The 24610-nt window shown below is 40.2% G+C and overlaps 1 protein-coding gene across 2 annotated transcripts in view; it reads left to right on the top strand.

Annotated features, from left to right (window-relative positions):
* Nucleotides 1-24610, top strand: part of ntn1a (netrin 1a) — a 79560-nt gene that overhangs the window by 29363 nt on the left and 25587 nt on the right. For both annotated transcript variants that reach the window (XM_042485957.1, XM_042485958.1), the window contains exon 3: nt 16120-16308. In XM_042485957.1, the coding sequence (XP_042341891.1) occupies nt 16120-16308 (189 nt within the window). The remainder of the gene's footprint in view (nt 1-16119; nt 16309-24610) is intronic.

Raw genomic sequence — 24610 nt, forward strand, 5'->3', positions numbered from 1 at the left:
GAGTCCTTTCTTTCACTCTTTTTTTTCTTAGCTCTTTAAGACTGTTTTGTCAATGCTGGCTAAGTTTTTAAGCCATCATGGATGAGAAGTCCTTAAAGTACTCAGATAAAATGGAAAATTAAACATCCATGCAGGTCTATCTGCAGAGGAAGATCATGTGATTTGATCGAAAACTCCAGAACAGCTTCTTTATCCCCTTTCCCACCAACATGGTTCCAGTTTCGGCACCTCATTTTGTCCCATTCAGAGCATTTTGACCAAAAATAAATTGGTTCAGAACCCAAAGTGTCCTCAGCTGGAACCAAAAAGGTTTTCTTTGATCCAAAGTGCAAACTGTAACGATATCCGTGGGTGTGTTATATTTTACTGATTGGAAAGAGAGAATTGTGAAGTCAACAATGGAGATGTCAAATAGTCAAAAACAAGCAGCGTGCATTGGTGTAATAGTTGTTCCATTATTGTTTTTTGGATAAAAACAAATATCTGTGATAACAGAACAAAAGTGAAAATGTGAGCTACAGTTTTGCTGCATCTGTTGACTTCTGTTGTGCATTGATGACACTTCCTTGATTACAGGATGCACATAAAACTGGTGGAAATAAAAGCTGTTTTTTTGTAGCATTAATCCTGAATGGAACTTCTGCAAGAACCAGAGCTAATCTTGCAGAAAATAGGTACTAGTGGACCTTTTAGTGATAGTTTAGTCAACTGCTGTTTCCAAGGTCAATAATAAACTCTCAGTCTCAACAAAAGTTGGACCTGAAAGGGAGAAATTCCCCAAAAATTACCTGTAACAATAATTCCCATCATATTTTAGAAGAAGACTTCCGAGAAGAATGTGTCCAGATTGGCTTATGCAAAGTGCGTTTTATTAGGGAGTGGAAACCATAAACGTTTACCCAGCAGAGAGAAATCCAAGAGAGCATTCCGATCTCATCCCTAATCCAAGACTCATCTGCTTATCCTCAAGGCTGAGTCAGTTCAATATGGGAAGAAAAAAACTTTCCAAAGCAAGGTAGGGAGCGCCTTCTCCTACAGGGCTCTTCTTCACATTTTGTTAAATGTGTTAAAAAAAAAGATTAAAAAAAATAAGAAAAAGATGAGCCGTTATGATGTTAGATGAAGATATCCAGTGTCTTCACAAATGGAGGAAACTCTCTCCGCCTTTTTTTCTGCCTGAAGGGTCAAATTAACTCATCTAATCTCCTGATCATCTAATCTTCAAACACTGTTTGTTTTCTCAGCTCGCGGCCTGCCAATCAGTGTTGGCCGACTACGTTCTGCTGTAATACAACGGGTTTAAAATCTTTAGTTAACATTGTCGGAGCGGAGTGATTGCCTTAATTGCAGAGGCTGTGGGATTAGTATGAATCACAGCTATGGAGAAGCGTGAGTGTAAGCTCTGTCTCATTGTCTCGCACTGACAGCGCCGGCCCATCCCTGTCAGCCTCAGGGCCAGCAGCGCACAAGACGACCTGCCAGGAACCCAAAACACTATGGATCTGCCGGTCCCATAGAAACCAAACTTCGCCGAGTAAATAGACTGGAGGTGATGTTTGACATGAGCAGGGAGAGCCCTTGTTTGGGGAAGATCTGTCTCGCGTGTTTCCGATGCGCGTCCCCCTCCGTGAAAGCCTGAGCGGTGTTTGTGGACGTGTTAGGCTCTAGGCGGAGGGGTTAGGTAATGGCTGGATGTAAAACAATAGAGAGCAAAGGCCTTATTATACTTGGCTCTGACAGCCAGGTTGATGGCAGGGAAGCTGCGCTGCGGTTGCAAACCGTTGCACAATTGATTCACAGCTTATACTCGAAGGGGGGCGGAGTCTCAGAAAGTTCACACTGTGATTATCAGATCAGACGCTGATGGCAGAACGTCAGCCACTTGTTTCAGTAATCCGCCTTTACTTTGAAAGGGAAACATTGCTCCATCAGTCAAACACAATACATTTACACACCGTTCCCACTCATAGCTCTTCAATAAAACTCTCCTAAGTGAAAGATTTTTGGTCTTCCCGCTGAAGGAACTTTAAATCCACTTAGTTCCAATCATCATCACACTCGGGAAGGATCTTTTGCTGTCATGCCACTGCATCCGTTCACACACACGAGGTTCCTGAAGGTGATGCAACTCTGCCAGAACTGTCAGCTCTTTAAAGACTTATGTGTAATAGAAATGTACAGGAAGCATTCACGATCTGGCAAACAGCACACCATCCTGTTAGATTGCATTATGTTGTCACACAGCGGAGCGTTGTTCGGGCTAAAGTTTGCGGGATGCTGTTCTGAGCATCGCATCGCTCCTAAAGCTGTCACTCCCTCACGCTATTAAGACAGCTGCTCTCAGTGGGTATTGTTCAGCGTGGAGCTATGGGGACCTGACAGGCCTAAGGAATCTTTTTTTTCACCCTAAAGGGCCTTTCACTGCTATAGCCCTGAATAGGACCTGCCAATGTCATCCTCCACCCATGGCATTTTTATGGCATAGCTGACATATGCACAACGCACTCTCGTCAGCCCCTCCGTGGCTCTAGCAGGGCTCCCTTTATTCCCCGCACTGTATGTCAGCTGGTGTTTTCCCATAGACATGGATTGGTGGAGATCTTTTCCAGGCAGCGCCACTTTATCTTGGAATTACTCACGCAAACACTTACATGGAGACACACACTCTGAAAGCGATGGGCACACAAATAGAGACAGATGGGTAGGAAGATTCTCCCTCCCTCTCTCTTTCTCTCTCTCTCTCACGCAGGTGCACACGCTTTTAACCACACACACATGCACTCACACCTTCTCACACACACACCACTCAGACAAAAGAGCCTTGATTACTCAGCAAATGGATGCACCAGTGATCACAGGCCAGCCTTTTTACAAACTGGCCTATTATGCGGTCTCAGCGTGGGGTGGAAGTGTTGCAGGGGCCCGAGGCGGTGTGGCTGTGGAGCGCTGTAGGAGTGTGTGTGTGTGTGTGTGTGTGTGTGCGTGTTGTGTGTGTGTGTGCACTAAGGCTGAGAAGTGCTCCCATGCTGCGCTGCCTAACGAGAGGGCAGGTCAGCCATTAAATGGGCACTAATGCGGGAAATTGGAGGCCATTAGGCCTTTCTTTGTTGTTATGCTCTGTGTGGCTAGTTAGACTCTTGAAAAAGGAAAGGCCTTATTAGCCCCCACATGAAGACAGAGAGTGAATATATGGGCCATTTAGCTCAGCATGGAGGAGGTTGGCCTGCTGCTGGAGGCTGCTGCAGATTGGAAGGCCGTACGCACGTTAATGGTGATGTACGTCTGAGACGGTGTTAATGTGTCAGAGGCTTTACAATCACATTAATGGATGTAGAAAATGATTTATTACCAAGTAGGTTTCTACTTACAATAATTGGCCTGTAGGTGTATACAGTAAACAAACAATAAACATCTTTAAAGGTATATTTAAATAATGGCAAAGCACTGCAACAGTCAAGAGCACAAATAAAGAGTAAAAAATGTACAAAAACATAAAAAATAAATATTATAAAATGCTCTAACATAACAAATGAATAATGAATGAATGAATGAATGAATGAATAATTATGAATAAGGAAACTGTACAATTTTGTGCATTTTAATTTGTGGTAAAAGTTTGCAGGTTGGTGGACAGTGAGAAAAATATTCTTATGGGGCAATTTGTTTTCTACTGGACGTCAGTGGTGGAAGATGAACTCTGATTTTAAGTAAAAGTAGCAATACTAAAGTGTGGAAATACTCTGTTACAAGTAAAAGTCCTGCTTTCAAAATTTTACTTAAGTAATAGTATGAAATTTTTACAATCAAAATATATAGCTTACTTAAAGTAAATTAAATTTATTGATGCATCACTTAAATGTTGCAGCTGGTAAAGGTGGAGCTCATTTTAATTACTTTGTATGCAGTTGGTTTGTTTAATCTATAATAATTTACCTTCATTTTAGTTAATTAATAATCTGAATATAAAAGTAGCTAGTAAGTAAAGTTATCAATATTAGAATCAATACAATATTTCCCTCAGCGTTGTAGTGGAGTAGGAAATGGGAATAATACACTAAAAGTACTAAAAGTACTAAAAGTAGTAAAATTTTACTTAGGTATCATGCGTAGGTATCATAGTGATATCCAAACATTGCTGGTCATAGATAACTACACAGCTTTATGATATATCCAACAAACAACTTCCTAGGTGAAGAAAAGAGACTTCCCACACGCTGTTACTTGCAACAAACTTTATTAAAGTAAGAATATAATAGGTTAGCAATGAGACAGTGTGCAGGAATTGTCCTAAGTAAGTTTTCTCCATCAATACCAAAATATGAAACCAATATTTTCAAATCTGTTCATTTTGTGGACTGAAAATGCCAGTTTATCTGAATTCAAGGCCAAAATAGAGATAAATGGTGCCTTTACAAATGGACTGTGTTTTAGACACGTCCTCTTGAACAGCAACAGAAAATAAGCAGCAGTGCAATAACTGTCAAAAGAAGACAGCAGTTATTAAAGTGTCTTTTTCAATTCATCCTGGTGGGGTTGCTTTGCTAAAAGACATTCAGAGATATGCAGAGAAATTATGAATACAAAATAATAAAAGAGAAAAAGTATTTTAAATGTCGGCATAGTAATAGCTACAAATAATGAAACATGAATCCAGTCCAATTAATTTCATTAATGCCAGTGCTGTAGTTTATTCAGTTTAATTGTGGCAAATATTTCTGTTCTTTTTCCTTTAAAAAAAAAATGTGCATCTTTACAAGACGGAGTGCAATATTTCTCTATGATTGTTCTTATACATTAAATACTGTACACTTGTACTGTATAAGGAGCTGTATGAAGTTGTGCTTGCTCTGCTCTGCTGGTGTTTACTCGGCAGTCTACTGTAAATCCGTTGCTTAACATTAACCTTCGCTCTGCTGCTAATAGCTTCATGAGGGATCCCTGCTTGCACTGGAGCACGGCGGTTCTCACAGCTCTTTAATTGCATCGGACGGATAATCAGACTACATTTTATCACCCGCTGACAGAACATGCAGCGTAGACTCACCGGGAATTGCATAATTTGACCATATGAGAAAACATGGAAGTGTTGAATTATGAAATAAAAACAGGGGAAATAGATAAACAACTTGACTGATACGAAAAAAAGGTCGACGTGTGTAAAAAAAAAAAAAAAAAAGGCTGCTTGACGGCGAGTGGAGTCTGTCCACTGGAAATCAGTCCTCATCGCATATCTAATGTGCCTTTGATAACCCTGCAGGACTGATGAATATTCTGTGTGACTTGGTCTCAATTAGCCAAGTCTACTCAAGTCAGGCGTGAGATTTAACAAGCAGCAGGATGATCTCTTCCTCTGTCCACCTCATGATTTCTTTTCCCAGCTTACACTTTCCTCCCTCTCTCTCCCATCCTTGGTACAGTGTCTGTGAGTGCTTATTAAAAATACAGCGGCTGCGAAACATGGCCTTCTTTGGGAGCAGCTGAGATCCAGAGTTTAGTTGGGGGTCATTAGAGACCGAGTGAAGAGGGCTAGAGGGCTCACAGGGGGCTAAAGTGCTGCGGCTAATTGGCTGCAATAAAGGAATTAAATTAGCCTGATATAATCTCTGCAGTGGGCGCCTCATCCTCCTCTCCCTTTCCCTCTTCTCTCTCACCCTTGCTCCATCACCCAACAGTTTTTACGGCATTCCCATGGTGCTCCACAATACACGCAGACCAGTGCTGACCTAAAACTCCCCACACACTTCATACATCCTCCACGACATCAGCGTAATCTCTCTCTCCCACTCTTTTTTCCTCACCCTTAGCTTAGTACCGAGCAGAGTTTATGCAGAAACGAGAGAGTGAAAATAGATTTCTTGGCTTATTGCTGCAGTGAAATTTCACACTGTAAAAATAAACTATTTGTTTTGACTTCAAAAAGTTAGTGTCAGTGCTGCCTTAAATTTTTAAGTTGACTAAAGTTGAAAAGAAAAGTTGAATCAATGCAATTCAGTTGACTTAAAATTTTAAGGTATCCCGGACACAAACTTTTTGTGAAAACAAATATCTATTTTGACAGTTGGGAATGGTGAAATGATGCACTTAAAAAATATTTATTTTAACTGATAAAAATTCGATTCCATGCTGCCTTTAATTTTTAAGTTGTCTGAATTTGAGAGGATATTTGTTTTACAAAATGACCTCAACTTGTCTTCTCAGATTCAGTCAACTTAAAATTTTAAGGCTGCCCAGACACTTTTTTTTATAATGGAACAACTTGAAATGAAATCATGAAATCTCAAAGGGTCACTTTCTGAAAGGTGAGTCTTTTGAACGAATCCCTTCCTGTTTGTCCACAGGAAGGCTTCACACATGTATTTGTTCATATCGCTAAAATAAAAAGTAGTGGTTTATTTTTGTTTTGTTTGTTTCATCCCAATTTCCAGAAGTTTATGGATCTTGTAAAATCCATTTCCAATTTGGGCAGCTTTTTACCCTTATGTTACACATTTTATTTGTGTGATGGAGTCTTGTTTTTCTTCCGATTAAATATAAGAAATGTGCGGTGAAAATGTGCAAAGAGGAGCCGATGGCTGAAAGAAATCTATCTTCTATCTGTGTCTGTGTGAAGATAATTTACAGCAATTAACTGTATTGTGGCAACAGCTAATGAAAGACAAATGCTTTGCTTGTTTAAAAGGATTTTTGTAATGGTAAATGGCATTTATATAAAGCCATAATTGCATCTAGAGAGTACGTCAAACACAAAACACTGAGATGAGCCCTCCATCTATCATCTCAATCCTTCAAATAGTGCTCATTTTATTTGGAAATTCCCACCTTATCGTGCCAGCGTCTGGATAAACAAATGCAAGATAAAAAGCAGCATTGTTATAATTTATAAGAAGCTAAATAAACAGTTGCCATGAAACAGATTTATTGGTTGATATGTTATGGAGAGCAAAATATACAGCGGTTACCGAGTGAGCATAAATATTTCTGTGATTTCACATCTCTCTATTTTGGTTCAACAGTTATTATGGGGGAAAAAAAGTCAAATTCTCCACTTGTTTTGGGAGAAACAGTCATTATCAGCGATGGGCGATCATTCCTTCATAATGAAATTCCATCGTCGGTGAATCACATCATTGGTGTGGTCCGACATCAGACAGCCAAGACGCACTGCAGTCACCTGTCACCAGGATTATGTTTTTAAATCACTCCTCTGTCAGAAAATATCAACATGGAATTAATCCGGCCACAAAATGATTGTTTGCGATGTCTGCACTCAAGAAGAAATTCCAGACATTAAAGGATAATATCACTGTTGTTTTTTGTCACTTAGTGCCAATTGTTGAAATGTTGGCCCTTTACTTGCCGTTACAATTTTCTGACTGCTGCCTGTTTACAGTCAGCATGGTAATGTAAATATCTGAGTTATTTCTGTTCTGGTTTTGTTTGTTTTTGTCTGCCTCCATATGTGAAAATCATCCTTGAAAGGCGCTATAAAAATGCAAGATATTTACTATTGTTATTAAGCTCATTTACCACGGCATTCTTGAATAATAGTCGTTACTTGTTATGGAAAAGACTTTGAATGAGTACTTAATGCAGCTCTGCAGCTTAATGCATTCAGGTAAAAAGGGACAAAAAAGGGGACATTTTTCTGAAGTTAAACCAGCATGTTTTTAGGATACCTGGTGCCATAAAATCATGAATAACTTCACTACTGCATGCCATATTTAGTTTTTCCTGTCACTTAAAAAATGTTAAAGATGAGTCCATGTCAGCCACAATAGTCTAAAATTAGACATAATTGTTACATACATGCATCTGTCCATAACTTCACATGCAGTCCATATGAGATGGTATAGTTTTAAAGGGTATCAACATTATTAATATTCATTGTAGACAATGTGGCACGAAGGAAACAAGCAGCAAAAGAACAGGGAAAGCATGATATAAAAGTTTAAGGAAAGTCAGTGTGGGTAAGAAATAATGAATGGCCTATTTAACCATTAAAAAAAAATAACATAAAATACAATTGTGGACACGAAGGTCTCTGGCAAGAAATAGTCCAAAAAAATGATTATAATCAAACAGTGATTTCCTTAAATTGTATTCAAATGTGTTGTTCCTGTGTGAGTCACATGAATATTTATTTATATATATATATATATATATATATATATATATACACACACACACACACCAGCTGCTCATAAGCTGGATCTCTGAAACGGATGCACGTGTTGCTTCAAATTGGACACACATCTGATGTTTTGAAATGTCAAGCAGCAAACCTCCCCAAACTTTCCCGGCATGCGTGTTACGTTTCCCCCATCAACTTCCAGAGAGACAAGAGACAGACAGAAAGACAGAGACAGAGAGACGGAGAGCAGGCTGGAGGTTAGACGGCCAGCTTGGCACTGTGTGTGTGTGTGTCTGTCTGTCTGCGTGTGTGTGTGTGTGTGAGGGGGATAGAAAGAGGGATGCTTTACAGACTTTCATGATTTAATTTAATGCACTGTACAGTATAGGGGCATATCAAGCTGTTCCAGATATTTTGGGGGCACAGTTTATGAAAACATTATGCAAAAATAAGTCAAAGTGAACTGATACTATTTAAAACTTGTTCCATCAAAAGACACCAAATATTTTTTTCACTTTCTCTTGAGGGGGTTTTAGAAGTTAATCAGATTACTTTTGGGGGGGTTACCCATAGGATTTAAAGTAAACTGTTCATGTGTAGACTCCTCTTAGTGTTTGTTTAAAAGCTCCTGCCGGTCCCCTGCTCGCAGGCGGTGGTGTTGGGTTTTTCTGCCCTGTTTGGGTGAGCAGTGGAGGTGACGGCAGGAGCGGGGGATATGAAGAGAATATTACTGTGTCTTAAACATCTTTCTTCATGTTATTTTCTTAATTTGTGCCTTTATATTCAGGGTAGTGAGCAGCCAGCAGCTACAACAAACCCAGCATGTGGATTTAGAGCAAAAGTGGCAGAGATCGGTTGCTCGAGTGTCTCTTTAGAACAAACCAAGGCTGTGACCGACATCACGCAGCTTTGTCGTAAGCATGATGAGCTTAACCTCAACCTCTCGCTCTGCTGCTTGATTTTTCTCTCTAATTAGCCGAGGGAAGGCTGCCTGTGTGCTGCTGCTGTGAGCCTGAGGTCAGTTGATAGACGCTGGGAACCACTCAAAGAAACTAATTAGCCAACTTTTCCAAAGACACACTCAGACACTGCTCTGAGGCCCCTGTGTTTCCAAGAATGTGCGGAAAACAGCATCACTCAATAAACAAATCAGTTTCCTGTTAAATTCTGCAGACGGAGGTCAAAACAGCTGCGAAACTCCAGTGCAGCTTTTGTCATTTCAGATAGTTGTGGTGCACGTTACAGGAGGTGTCGAAAAGCTTTGGGTAAGCTTAGCTTCATCCAGCTAATTCAATTACCCTTGTTTTAAAGGTGTCAGTTCACACTTCTTTTTACTGCTCACCTGGGGGGCAGTTACAGCCGCCCACTGACTCGCTAATCCAGCCTGAAGCAGTTAGCTTGATTGAAAACAGGCCAAACATTTTAAGGTGTCCTTTAAGGAAAATGTGGGCTTTGTTAACATTAATAAAAAGGCATAAAGCTACTTAAATTGTGCTACATTTGATGTCTTACACAATCAAAGAAAAATTAAGATGTGTTGTGTTGTAAGGGTTAGGTTTATGGGGAATGAAAATGCTTTTTAGTGTTGTCCTCATGGACAAAAAAAATAGTATCTCCATGTAGTGGTCCAGAAAACCATCGTTGGTAACCTGGGACAAGTCCACGTGGCCATCCATCGCATCAGGTCTCCAGCTCACGGCTGGCTTATCAGATGTAACAATAGATACAGAAATACAAATCTTGTCCACTTCCAAGAAATGGCTGATAAAGTAACTTTGTGATGATTGCACCTCAAACTGGGTCAAATAAGTGCTAAAAGAAAAAGTGCTTAAACACTAACACAAAAAATAAAATACATAAATCAGTTCATGCATTATAAATGAACTCATTTACAATCAAAATATACAAAAGAAAAACTAGGTGTCCAAAAAGGAAGATGCCATTTTTATCTTTCTGATCCTAATTTTTAACGTTATTGTTGCAGAGTAGTTCTGCGGCAAGTCTTTGAGCTGTTGACCAACTTCTACACCATGTCTATGGAAACGCACATTAAGTCCTGTTATTTTATTTTCTCTGTCAATATGGAACAAATGTATCAGATGTTTCAGAGTTAGAGTAAGGGTGAGGGGTTAGTAAGAAAATGTTGTTTTTTTGTCTTATTAAAGCATTTTCTGCCTCTCATTTATAGTTCATTCTTATGCAATACAATTTATTGTTCTCAGGAATCACAGAAAGCAAACTTGCCTTTAAAGTGCACCTGGTGCACTTGGTGTGTGCATTTTTTGTGTGAACGGTAGCAGTAGCTTTTGTTTGCTGTTAAGGTGTGTGAGCTGATTGCTCGGCTGAAATGAACTACAGCTCAGCTTTTGTGTCTCCTCTGAAGGGCAGAAAAGCTGAATCCTGCTGGTTGTAAAGAGCAGGAGTGAGGAATGTTGTGTGCTTTGCGTGTGGTGTGTGTGTGTGCAGCGATGGGCCTTTTCACCGTTATTTGGCAGTGTTATCACAACGGTCCGTCCTGAGAAGAGATTGCAGATATATCAGTGGCAGCAGAGAGCGGTAACATGTTCATTCTGAAAGTGGCGGCTTTTAGGAAAATAACGCGGAGGAAACATAAACCTTTTCTTCGGGTCATAGGACCAATATTGTGCTTTGTGCTTTCCTTTTGAATAAGAAAAAAGGCTCAAATTTTGTTCTCTATGATTTTAGAAGTGATGGACAAGCTTTAACTATATACTCTGCGCTATTTTTATCTAGCATTTCAGCCTGTAGATGGTATCTAACCAGTTTGGTTGCTTGTCACAGACGTGCTTTACTGTGTTGTACAGTTTAATTTTTCTGTACCTCTAAGAGATGAAAAAGACTGCTGCTGCATGAAGTCTCGACCACTGTATCAAGCTTTTTTTTTTTACAGTGACTCAGAAAATGTGGTCGTTTTGATTTGAAAGATTAAACTCAGATTTTCTGCCAGGGATGAGTTTATCAAACATGCTTTTGTTCTCTTGGTTTGACAGCGGTGTTTTCACAACACAACAAACTGACAGTCATGCTGAAATAGGAAGGAATGTATTTGTGGTTGACTGCAAACCCAACCAGATCTTATGTGAAGTGTGAAATTTGAGTCAGGTTTATTTAAAATTCAACAATCGATATCACACAGTCACTCAACATGGTCAGTTAACATTACAAATGCGATGAAAATGAATACTACTATAAACATTTATTGATGGTTATTAGTTTTATTAATTCAGCACTTCGGTACCGTCCAATACTCTCTAAGTGCTGATTCTAGTTCAAATACATTATTAGATTACATTAAAATGAATAAATAATAATAGCAAAGAAAGCACTGTTAATAATTAAGTTTTGAGAGCAAGGGGATATGGGATATTTCATCATGACTGACAGTGTAATAATATCTAAAAACACAAGTTGATTGTCTGATAGGGAATTATGAAAGGAAACAGGCAACTCCAAAATGAAGAACACTCAGGTGTCTGACTGACAAGCGGTTGTTTTAAAATGCCGAAGGAAACCTGATAAGCTTGCAGCAGACGAATCGCATATTGTCTCGCAAATCTTCAATTGTTTTTAATTAAGTATGCTTTAGATTGGACATGGCTGTAATGATGTCATTTTTTAAACAGTCTGTGCTCGTGAAACACTTGGAATTGCGCCAACAAAAACATTATTTCCCTCTTCTTTTTTTCAGTATGTAAGGGATATTGTGTGAATAAGCTTACATCACGCCCAGTGTCGGTGAGTTAAGATAAAGTGCTTCTCACTCGTTCCCATTATGTGACATAATACCTTATGAAGCATGATACCATCAGACACAATGTGGCCTCCTGCCCCACACCTTCACATCCAGTTGTGTGCCGTCTCTTCTTCAATATCCAACGTGCTTCCCAGGACAGCAGCATTATTCTCACTGGGGTAGTGTGGTCCGGTAAGCTAGAATTCCCCCTGTCTTCATTTAGGGAGGGTGTGAAACAATCTTTGTAGTGTAAGAGAGACGAGTCTGTGGGTCTGAGGCCATGCACTTTCCTCTACATTGATCCCTGTTACCTGCAGGCGGGTGCAGAGATAGCTTTCACCAAGTGTGGCCCAGAATCACAGAGATTGAACCTGTCCTGTGGCGTTTACAGGCTGGATTGACAGTTTAGTGACACAGATTGTTTCAGCGCTGTCTAAACAGGGAGGAATTAAGTCCATTGTGTTATCAGTTGATCTCTGTGGTTAAAATAAATGCCTATTAAGTCACAAATTATCTATAAATGAAAGGCAATTTTTACGCCCTTTCCTTTCCCTCAACCTCTTTTATATCTCAGACACACACTGTCGGGATGTGGCTGTCAGTGGGCTTCAGGGGTTTTTCCAGTGGAGCCAGAAAGGAAATCTCTGCTGTCTGAGAGGCTAACAATATGAGTCACTGACAGGTGTAAATCTAGCTTAAGACAACAATGGAAACATCAGATCTGTGTCACTTTAAGGAGAGGATAGGTTTAAATCCAGCCAGGGAGCCCTCACGACAGAGGAAAATGTTTCTGCAAACCAAGAATGCATTACGCACATTTGCACATTTCATACATATGTCAACATTTCTAAAGTGACCTGGTATATGAACTGACATTGTCATCGGGCGGTGGGGGGGGTGAGGGATGGGGGATGACGTGTCAGCTAGGTGAGTGGCCTGCAAGATGCAGACCACTGTGTTTCTCTTTAGCCACCAAATGTTGAGGTTTTGTAGTGACCTGTTGCTGCTTTTCCTCTGGGAATAGTGCCACAAAAAGCATTTGTTTTACTGAGACATCACTGTTTCCTGCCTGGATTGTACCATCCAAATGGCATATTTTAAGTTCAGACATGATCTTTTCCTAACCATAACAAATGGTTTTTGTGCCTAAATCTAAAGATATATCACCACAACACTGCTGAAATGAAAAGTGTACATAATAAAATGCAAATATAGCATGATGTACAGAAATGTGTAATGCCAACTTTTTGTTTTGTTTTCTTAGCACTTGGGTTAAGTCAGGTGAGTTTACAGGATATTAGATTAAAGGTGATTGTTTTAACCCTGATCTACTCTCGATTTCTTTCTGATCTTATTTCCCAGAAAAAAATAATGTAAATATCATCATTTTGTGGTCTAGTGGCATTAAAAATCTTGTTGTTTTGTTTGAATTGCAGTCTTTATTTACTGAGACTTAAGACCAACAGTCTGAAGCAGGGAGGGGGACCAAGCAGAGACATATCACTAATTAAACCCTGGATGTCCTGCAGGAAAGGCAGAAAGCCGAGTCACTACTGATAAGGCACTGAGCTGCTAATGTGTGTGTCAGTGTGTGTGTGTCAGTGTGTGTGTGTGTGTTTATACTGTATGTGTATTTTAGAAAAGATATTGTAATTAGGTCCTTGGAGTGGAGGGAAGGAGTCTCGAGGGTCCCAAACAGACACACACTTCCAGAAAAAACACACTGAACACACAAATACACACACATACATCCTTGTACTTCTATCTTTGTGAGGACCCTCATTAACATGAATTCCAAAGCACCTTACCACTACAACTAAATGCTTAAGCCCAACCCTAACCTAACCCTTATTCTAAACTGAACCTTAAACCAAGACGTAACCCTCAACCAGGCCAAAATGCCCTCATTTTGAAAAAATGTCCTCACTCCGTTGGTTTAAAAAAGTCTGTAGGTCCTCACTTTGTACCAAGTACCAGTACAAATTCACACACAGTGAGATGCCAAGTTGAGGGATGCTGAGGGGAAGTGAGATCTCCTCCTTTGTGATGTGTAGATGATGAGAGGAGCCGTGTGAAGAGGTGGAGCAGAAAAACATTGACAGATGAATCAACCATAGGACCCCAGTTGGACCCAGATAACCCCCCATTTTCCTACATACACACATGCAGTACAGTATGTACCCACACACAGTAGAGCCACAAACTGTATCAGAAGCGCGCCTGTTAATAATGCATGGACGTGTCTGCGGTGGTGTTGGAGGACCGGTGTCTCGGCCGGCCGGCCTTAATGAAGCTGGGCATGTCTGCCTCACTCGGGCTGCCAGAGAGTCATGAATAAACATCAGCCGGCTAATTAAACTCAGCGCTAGAAACTGTACTCATCAGTAAACAAGCAGCAGCGACGAGTCTTGCACATGCTCAGAGGGATTTGCAGGGAATGGAGGAATGGTAATACCAGGCCTTCACTTTCTGTTCAGTACAGTTTGGACTCTGGAGAGCCAACAAGGACCTTGAGGAAAAGAGCTAAAGAAGGAAAAAGGGAGTGATGAGTAGAGTGTTTGAGTAAGTGAGACAGAAAAAGACAACTAGAGAAAATGGTAGAAAAAGTATGCAGCGTTTGACCTCATTATCAGAGAACTCTCTCACCTTCTCTTTAGCATGTGTGGTGGCTCATCATCAAGTCAGATTTCAGTCTCAGAACGTGGACAATTATATTTTATGGCCCCAGAAAGTACTCATTTCAGATCTCCATTAAAGTTTTATATGAGAATCAATAGTTTAAAGTGGAAACAGAAAACTTTAACTTTCCCCCCTGAGCATTTCAAAGTGGTATTAATGTGGGAGCAGCTGTCGCAAAGACAACAGGATTGCTTTCTGCTTTCCTCAGAGCTGAGCAGCTACCCAAGTTTCCACAGTTCCTTTGGTTGTTCCACTGTCCACCATTTCTGTTACTGGGGATAGTAAAAAAAAAACACTAGGCTTATACGAGATTAGCCAGGCCTGCACAGGATCAATCATCAGTGATCGATGAACAATTAGATTTGTGTCCAACTTGATCCGGACTTGCACTGATGACATACACATGTGGAAAACAATAATCTCACAAGACTGAGGCAGCCGCAGTGTTAAGAGTCAAGCACCGCAGCTGCTTCCCACTGACTCCTAGACCTGGGGTATATTTAGAATTTGTAGAACACGTGAATTGTCTGTGATCATAATATTTAATGCTTGATTATATGTTATTAGATTCATGTTGTTCTGTTAATAACAATAAAGGTTTAACCTGGTTTGCAAGCTACAGATAGCCAACAAATGGATCTAATAAGATGAAAATAACTGGCGATTTCTTGTATATCCTTTGGAGGCTGTTAGAAACTGTCTGACTCGATCGCAGCAAGGCGCAGTTATCTCGGACAGGCCTAATGATACACTTAGGTTTGTGGGGATAGCTGTACTGATAGCTATCAGACGAAACAAAAGCGCTATCCTTTCCCTATTTTGGTTGTGCAGTGGTTGACACACTTAATTTGTGCCATAAATTGAACATTCATTTTCACTGGAAATTGTACCCAAACAGAATAGTTAAATTGGGGCTAAAAGGGAACCAATATAAAAGTTGATAGTTTCTGCATCTTATAGCCATTACACTGTGCAATTAACATTTACTACATTGCGATAAGTTATAGCACAAAAAAAGACTATTTCCATTTTAAGTACTGCTTCAAGTAGTGCACAGGGTAAGTGAATAAAACTTGAGGTAACCATAGCAAGAGCAGCTCTGCTTCATGCTTCTTCAAGAACTGAAATTAACCCCTGTATGGCATAAACTGACCACAAATAAACTTTAGAAGTCTAAATCTCATGGTGAAATGTATATTTATTTCCAATATAGATTTATTATTGCATGCCAAGACATCATCATGCATTATCACATACCTTTTGGATAGTATTATTACTTACTGACATAGAGGTATTAGTTTTTATTGCGGGCAACAGAATTTAAATTATTGTTAAGGTGCTCTGACAGGGTACCAAGAGGATGTTAAACTCTCAGAAAGGGTTACATGAGGGTCTCCTGCTCTCCTCATCAAATACCTTTTTTTATGCGCTATTGTACAAAATATTCAATGTAGATTTGATAATTGTTGGTAGCCCAAACAAATTCTGCTGCAACCTATTTGTTTCACACTAATTTAACCATTTTGCATCCTTTTTTTTGAAATTCCCTCCACAGCCTGTAACTGTAACCTTCACGCCAGACGGTGTCGCTTCAACATGGAGCTGTACAAACTGTCGGGAAGAAAGAGCGGAGGAGTGTGCCTCAACTGTCGCCACAACACAGCTGGACGCCACTGCCACTACTGCAAGGAGGGCTACTACAGAGATCTGTCTAAACCTATCTCACACAGGAAAGCCTGCAAAGGTATTGCACTCTTTTTCAGTTTTTTCTCTTCTCTAGACAGGGAAAGATTTTAACATACATGTTGAATATAACCAAATATCTGATGTAATGAAGTTTCAAGTACTGAAATTCAAAATATTCAATAAAAAACATATTGCAACACATACATGCTCAATACCAGCCACTACTGGGATTATTTAGATCTGATAGGAAACAGTTTGAGATGTATTACAGGAAGTGGGGGGAGCAGCGGTCTTTTCATTCCTAAACCTGTCTCGCCCTCATCTCCCTCTGTCAGCGGAGATGAGTTGGGGGTCTGTTGGGATTGTGGAGGTCGTGGTGGCATGGGGCGGGTCGGGTTGGGTGTTCCCTCATCGACAGTTGAGTTATTTGGCTTCGTTCGGGGGAGGAGGAGGAGAGGAGTGGGGCGAGGGGAAGACAGGACAAGCAAAACAAACAGAGCCGAGGTGTGAAGTGATCCCCAGTGCAGGTCAAAAAGACGAATAAGAACCCAGGAAGATCAGTGCAGCACGGAAAGAGAAGAAAAGAGGGGGAGATAAAGCAAAAAATTCAGGTTCAGAGGGGGTGGCAGGAGAGTAAAGGTGGGAGTGAGGGAGGGTGAGGAGAAGAGGAAGAGAGGAGGACAGGAGGAACACACCCCCACGCAGGTGTGCTCGCTGTTCAGAGCTGGATGAATCGCCTGCCATCAGCCCTCACCGTAGCTAATAAGGGTCAAAGAAAAAGGAGGAGGAAGAGGAGGGGGGGGGGGGATTGAAAAGAGAGAGGGTATATTTTCTCACCTCTTCTATAGCTGCAGGGAAAGATAACAGGAGCTGAAGCCCTGTGCAAACAAGCCCAGAGACACCTCTGAGCCGTTCCGTATAGAAACACAAATCCACAGAAATACACGCATACCTGCAAGAGTTCCAGAGCGCTCACTTCCAAAAAGGAAATATTAGCTGCCTGCTGACAGTTTAAGCCTGAGTTTTCTCACATCATTCACCAGGGGGTAAATAAACAAACTGACCAATCAGTCAGTTTGACAGAAGGCATGTCTGGAGAGTAAAACATCTGCAAAAGAATCTGATGTTCGGAGAAGACAATGATGTAAAGATAAAAAGAGACTATTACAGTTGATATCACTGATAAAATTAAAAAAAAATCTGTCCTGTTATTTTCACCTCTTCCTGTGCAGAAAGTGCATTAGCCACCATGACACGCTTCAGGCAGCTGCAATAAAAACATTTGTTGCGTTCAGTCTCATTAAATACCTGACATTCAGGGACCGCACATTTTATCCTCTGTGCATGAACACAAATTCACAACAAAGCTCTCTGACAAACGCATCCATTTGATTCAGCCCCTGCAGCCGCTCATGAGCGATATTCCTACGCTGACATTAACACCTTCCGTGGCTTTGGGCCCATTCTCCTGTCGAGCAGGAATGCAAACACACATTCATCACAACGGGACGTTGTGTATCATTAACCCCTATCCTCCGCTGTGTCTCGCAGGCTGGCAAATTGTGGAGATTTAAACGTTTTTTTCTTGGTTGTTGTTTTTACATCCCTTCTCGTGTGTCTGAGACTTGATTCTTTCAGCGTCCCATAACTCACTCTCGTGGGGGCTTGTTTCTTGCAACAGCAAAAAGTTAGATGCCTCAAGGTTCTGCCGTGCATTTCAACACAATTAATACATTTGTTCACTTGCACTTGCAGATAAAAGATAACGTTTGCAAATCAAAAGGAAACAAAATATAAAGCATGAAAGCATAATAGCTGTTGTTAATTAGAAAGATCTGTGCCAAAATAAAGCACATTTTTATCCTTTTTTATATCCATGCCTGGTAAATAATGAAATCATATTTGAATTGGTAATTGAATGTATTATTTATTATTATTCAACAATTTTCTCTAATGTCTTACACATTTTAGATGACGGAGACCTTCACATTTTTAATCAGCAAACACAGGATGAATACAGCATATTTCTGATTACAGGCTGCTTTTCATTAGAGTTTTTTAGTCTGCTTAGCCACTGAAATAAGAGATCTTGGAAGTGAACAGGCAACATTTGGGTCAGATAAAGAGAACAGATCCATAAATGATTTTGTTGTAGAGACAAATTAAAGAAGATTTTTTAATTTATTTTTTTTTTTTTACCATAACTAGAAAACAGCCTGTCGGCAGTAAGAGGATTCAGTTTTCACCGATATGGAAATCAGCTCTCATATGCAGACGATGACTGATTTTACGCTCGGAGACTTTGGATAAATGAGTCATGAAGTGAAAGTCAAAACAGGGAGTCAAAAGCTGTGAAAAATGCACCTGGTATGGACCTCTGGCATCTGGAGTAAACAGACCATGTATGTGGATCTAGATATGTGTGTCTGCTTCTATATTTGATGTATTTTGATAACTAGTGCTACTGATTTGGAGCCCGACAAGAACTCTGCCTCCCTCATCTCCATCTTTCATATATGCATGGATCCCGTCTCTGCGCAGGCTGGTTTTCTCATCTTCTCTGCCGCTCTCTCACTGAGGGAAACTTGCTGTTAATGTCATGTGTACATGCAACACTCAGTCTTTATGTTTTTAAGGATACACTGTCAGAAATATCTGCAACGTTCTTTTAACAGTTACTAGTTTTCTCATGTCTCTCAACTCTCAAAAAAGCTAAAATATCATTAACAAAACCTCCGTAAGATTTTGTTATTTTTAAATGAGTCAACCAACATAAATTTCGATAATTAATCATTGTTTTTTCTGTAATTTTCAGGAAAGAAATGCATTCTCCACTCCCAGCTTCTACAATGCTGCTTTTCCTGTTACTGTATGAATATTTTTCTTTTTTGGTCAAATCAAGCAATTTTAAAAACTGCCCCATGGGTGCAGAGAGCATTGTGATAGCAAATTTTCACTATTTTCTGTCATTTAAAGAGCAAAATATATATTTATTTATTTATTGAAAAAATGATCCACAGGTTAATTAGTATTGAAAAAAGTCATTAGTCACAGTTGTATTATTGTTCTGATCACCATTAGCGTCATTCTTGTGACTCAATATAATGTACAATGTCACTGTGATGGACATATAGCCCAAAATTACAGCATCATTGTACTTTGTTATGGCTTCATGCACCCTAAGTAGAGTTTCACAACAATTTACTGTGAAATCTATGATATGACTATTGTTATAACATAATGAGAGTCCCATAGGCTCATAGCAGGAGTGCAGTCATGTCATACACTCATTACATCAGAGTCTCCCAATTAGTAAACACTAAATCATCTCACCCACACCAGAACTCACCCCTGACTCCTTCACGTTCTCTGCTGCCGGCCTCTCACCGAGCAAAAATATAAACACATTTCATCATCATTTATAAAATTGTCAGCTTACCCAAACGGTTTTGTTCAATTTAATCCATGAAATTTGCCAGAGTTTATGCACATCCCACCTCTCCCAGCTCTGCGTAATTATAAGCAAACACTGTCCAAGTTCTACTGAGGTCTTCAGTTACATCAAAACAGACTTACAATAAACGATCTGTGGTAATTACCCCAAACTGACAAATGATACGAAGCATGAACTGTTTCTTTTGCCAATTAAAACATTTTTGTAAACTATATTTGGAAAGTTACAGATGAAGACTTTAAAGACGTATGCCACTGCATTGCTCTCTCTCTCTCCCTCTTTCTCTCTGTTAATAAACTTAAAGTTACCACACACAGCTTTTTGCCTACGTCAAACACCTATGTGTGCTGTCAAAAGTCTTGCCCTGCCAAGTTCTCTCAGGTTTACCACATCATAACTCAGGATAATTCAATGAAACTCAAACTGCAGAACTAATTTCTGTCCACTCCTCAAGCAGCATGAGCTTTGCACCGAAGTGACAGCAATTAAGAGGTTTGGTTATTTATTGAACTCAAAGACAGAGAGAGCCCTTTTTGCTGTGCGGCTTTCTGGAAGAGAATGGGCACTGTAAGGAGCGCCGGGCAGGTCGAGGAGCACAAGAGTTTTGCTTTTATATGCGTAACACAATCCTCCCAGAAAGCAGCTCATTTCCATAGGAGGCCATTACGAGTAAAAGAGAGCAGCGGCTTACCCACTGCAGAGCGAGCCGTGCCCGGTGGCTACATTTACACACTGAAATTTTTAACTTCACCCCTCATTGAGCAAGAGTGTAAAGTAAACACAGTACGTGTCTCAAGCAGCCCTTGTTTGTATCTTTAACTGAGCGTATTTGACAAAGAAATGAACTTAAAAAAAAGGTGATAGTGAGATTTGAAAAGACTGAGAGATGCAGCACTCTGGGTGGTCTCTCAACACTTCTGATATATTCCTGAGATAACAAATGTCACTCTACAGTGATAACTCGATGCAGAATTTAATCAGCTGGCTGTTATCCAGGGGTGGAGCAAGAGGGTGCTCCAGTCTTGAATCTATGCTATTCTTTAAAGAAATCTAATATAATTGAGTAGATGTTCTTCCTTTGGCATAACATCCGATTCAGAGTATTTAGGTCCACGTTTATTTAGCACAGTTGGTGATCCATGCTTTGCAAATGGAGAGGCCCGCACTATTATGGCATGGATTCAAACTAGGGCTGGGCAATATGGAGAAAATCAAATATCAAGATAAATATGACCATATATCTCAACACAATGACAGTTTTAAGGAATAATCATTAGTAATGTCTATATGACTAATTAGGTTAAGTCAAATAATAGAACAGTTCAACAAAAAATCACTTTTCTGTATTGTTGCCTTTAATATATGCCCAGCCCTAACTCAAATGGAGCAAATCAGCTGAACATTCATTCTGTGAACTCCAATGTATTATAACAAAAATAGGTTTTAAGATTGTTGATGCTAGTAATGCCAAATTCTCTGCTATATAACTTAAAAATAGTAACATCAGATAATTCAGAGAATTTTTGCCTCTTTTTAGGCAGCTGGAGTGATAATTTGTCATGGTCACCATTTGACTTGACATTTGGAAAATAATTCTATTCAAAATAGGGTGAAGTGTCTACAGGCTGGTTGTATGTTCTTTTTTTTTCGATAGCTATCTGTTACATGATGTAGTTTTTGGTAGACCCAAATGCAGGAGACAGCAAGAACTCAGAAACATCACTCTTTATGCCAAGGAAACAGTAATGAAACATCACACACGAATCAAGGATCAAATGAAGACTGAACTAAATACCAGGACTTAAATACAAAGTAGACTGATGAGGGGATGAACTGCAGGTGGAGAAACAGGGCCTGGAAGCTCAGGTGTGGGGAATAAGGTGATGAGGCAGAAGAGCTGGCAGGGAGCAGGCAGTAACAAGGCTGATGCAGTACAGGTGTGAACTGACTGGGAGACGCTCAGGAGAAAGGAGGAACTAATGAGGCTGATGTAAGACAGGTGTGACAGAAAACAAGCAGGAAACAGACTAAGGCAGGAAGTAACACAACACATGACACATGAAGAGATAACCTACAAAATAAAATTTAAAAAAACTGATGAAGACATGAAACAAGAAAAAAAAACAAAAAAAACAGAGAACCCCAAAACAAAGTCCAAAAGAAAACAGAATATTAACAAAAGCCCAGAATTATAAAGTTATCATCATGAAACATGAAGTATTTAACCCTTTGATCCCTGAACAAATTGGTGTGATTTCTTTCAAAAACATGGAGAGAAAAAAAGGTACTGAGCAACTTGGTAAGAAATTTTCCACAAGAAAATAGTAGATTAGTAGAAAAATGTTTTTTTTTAGTGAGGTAAATATGTCTGGGTAAAAAAAAAGAAGAAAAAAGCTAGGGAAAAAATGATATTTGTGCTTATCATAATCACATATTTTTAAATTCTGTTACAAAGTTATTACAATTTTTAATCACTTTATCTAGGCAATTCTTATTTCTTACTATTTTTTTGTGTCATTTTTGCCTTCTTCCCATGTTTTTGAAAGAAATCAGGCCAATATGCTCAGGTTTCAAAGGGTCAAGGCTTAAAATCGCACATATTTAAGGGCAGGGCCGCTTGAGTGACAGGCCGCCTGTGAGGCAGAACCACAGTCTGTAAGTCAGCTCCACCCCTCACTCTTCCACAGCTCCGCTCCCTCTTCCAAATATTGCCATTTCTGGCTCCAAAAAACCAAGATGGCAATGGCTAAATGCTGAACTCAGGCCGTTACAACAGGTTCACAAATTAAAAGATGACTTCACTGTAGCTACATCCAATATCTTAGACAGTCCATTGTTTCTCCCAAATGTTGTACAGATTTTTAGGCATTCTGTTATCTCAGATGGCTTGAAAATAGAGAATTTAGCTGTTGTAAATTGTTCTGGGCCCCTGATGTGTACAATGTCTGGCTCCGCCCCTGATGTTATCCATGTTTGTCAGCCTAAAAACGTAATTTTAACTTTCTTCTAAAAGTTAAATAGTGATTCCCTAAAGAACCCATCCTGATGCTATGTGAGTCCACAGCATATTGAATGAGAGTGATAACTACACAAGAGGTCCTCGCCAAATAATGAGCGCTGCTCTTGATTAGTCCTCCTTAGAGGACCATCGAAACTTAATAAAATCAAGATTGAGCAGGTTGGCGTCGGTTCTGTGACCGATGGATTGAATTCAGGCCTTCACGTTCGAATCCGAACATCAACCGTCGTATAATTGCAACGGTCAGCGGGATGATGAGGAACATATTTTGCATACAGAGGGAAATTAGGCTTTGATTGAGGGACGGTCTGTTTCAATCAGAATAACATGCTAAAAAACCTATTCTCCTCTCCTCAGCATATGTATTTCATTGACACAGTAGGGTTTTTTTATTGACCACATATAAAATGTTTTTCTGCTTTGGATTTGAAAAATATTGTTTTTCATGACTTCACTTCTAGCTATGGATTTCCATCGTGTGTGTGTGTGATATCTGCGTGTTTTCAATTAGAACAACACACATGTGCAGTGCTGTGCATCAAACACAAAATAAGCTCATGTCTAACATCTTAGGCTGGCTCTGCAGCCTAAAGCATGACTGTTCTGGGCAGCTTATTATTCTGATCAATAAAACACCAAACAACACAACAAGCGAGACACGCCCTGTATTAGATAAACACGTAATTTATAGAGCTGTTTATGTATAGCGCAAACAACCCAATAATGCTATCTCTCTCCGCTCTCCAAAGATATTTGTGGAGGAGCAGAAACCTAATTATAATAGAATGCAGACTCGGGTAGCTTGGCTTCACTCCAGGGCCAACAAATTATTCTTATTGGCACAGAACACACAAACCAAATGAGGGGGGAGTTCAGACTTCAAACACCAGCTTTATGGTAAACGATTGGCAGAGTTCAAAATTCTCACATTGTGCAATCTCCGGCTCGACTGCCTTCGTTTGAAAACGCCTTCAACTTCTCCCCATTACCAAGAACATTTTTCATTCTTTTATATGCAACTCCCGGTGCCAAGAGCGTCTTTTAGGAATTCTGTCTTCATCTAGAAACATGACAGTCATACAGGGCTTAATCCCTTAGATTCATGTTGTTTGGGAAAGACCACAGTCTCCCTTTCAGACACACACCTACACTTCTTATCACAAACTTCAGTTTGTCAGTTTTCCTGGTGTGAAGTGCTGAATCAGAAAGGACCTCTTGTCCCCATATCTCTCTGAGCCATCTGTAGTAGCCATGAAGCAGAGCACTTAACCGTTAAGTGGACACACACTTAAACCAGAAACTCTCACTCACACCTCCAGTCCTTTTAGCCAACAGGTGGGTCATCCAGCCACAGAGTCAGGCACTTTGTCAGGCAATTGGACAGCAGCTCAGGCAGCCTGTCGAGGACCGAATGTGAAGGAGGATGAGGAGGAGAGGGACGCAAAGTGTTTCCCCACCTGCAGACCATGTGCTGTGCACCTTGATTTACTGGCAGGCTTGAGGCTCTGAGCTGTGGTTACTGGGAAGACACTCTTAAAAATATAACCTGAGCTCTCTGAAGCTCCAAACAGAAATGCACTTTGCCCTCCTGTGCCTCAAACTCCCCTGACATGCTCCTAAATTTACAGGCCTGAAGACGTGCTACACCGGCCTCCATGCTAGATTATGGGGCTTCCTGTGTGTGTGTGTGTGTGCGTGTGCGTGCGTGTGTGTGTCTGTGTGTCTGTGTGTGTGTGCTGTTCCTCCCACTGAGCTAGACACAACTAAGCAATGAAAGCAATGACAGATTGGTCTGATAAAGGTTCTAATAGATACACACACTTTTAAGGAGGCTTCTCTGAGTCTGATAAGAGGGGCGGACAGCACAAGTACTCTTTCACACACACA

This window comes from Plectropomus leopardus, chromosome 4 (genome assembly GCF_008729295.1).
Source record: "Plectropomus leopardus isolate mb chromosome 4, YSFRI_Pleo_2.0, whole genome shotgun sequence".
Taxonomy (NCBI): domain Eukaryota; kingdom Metazoa; phylum Chordata; class Actinopteri; order Perciformes; family Serranidae; genus Plectropomus; species Plectropomus leopardus.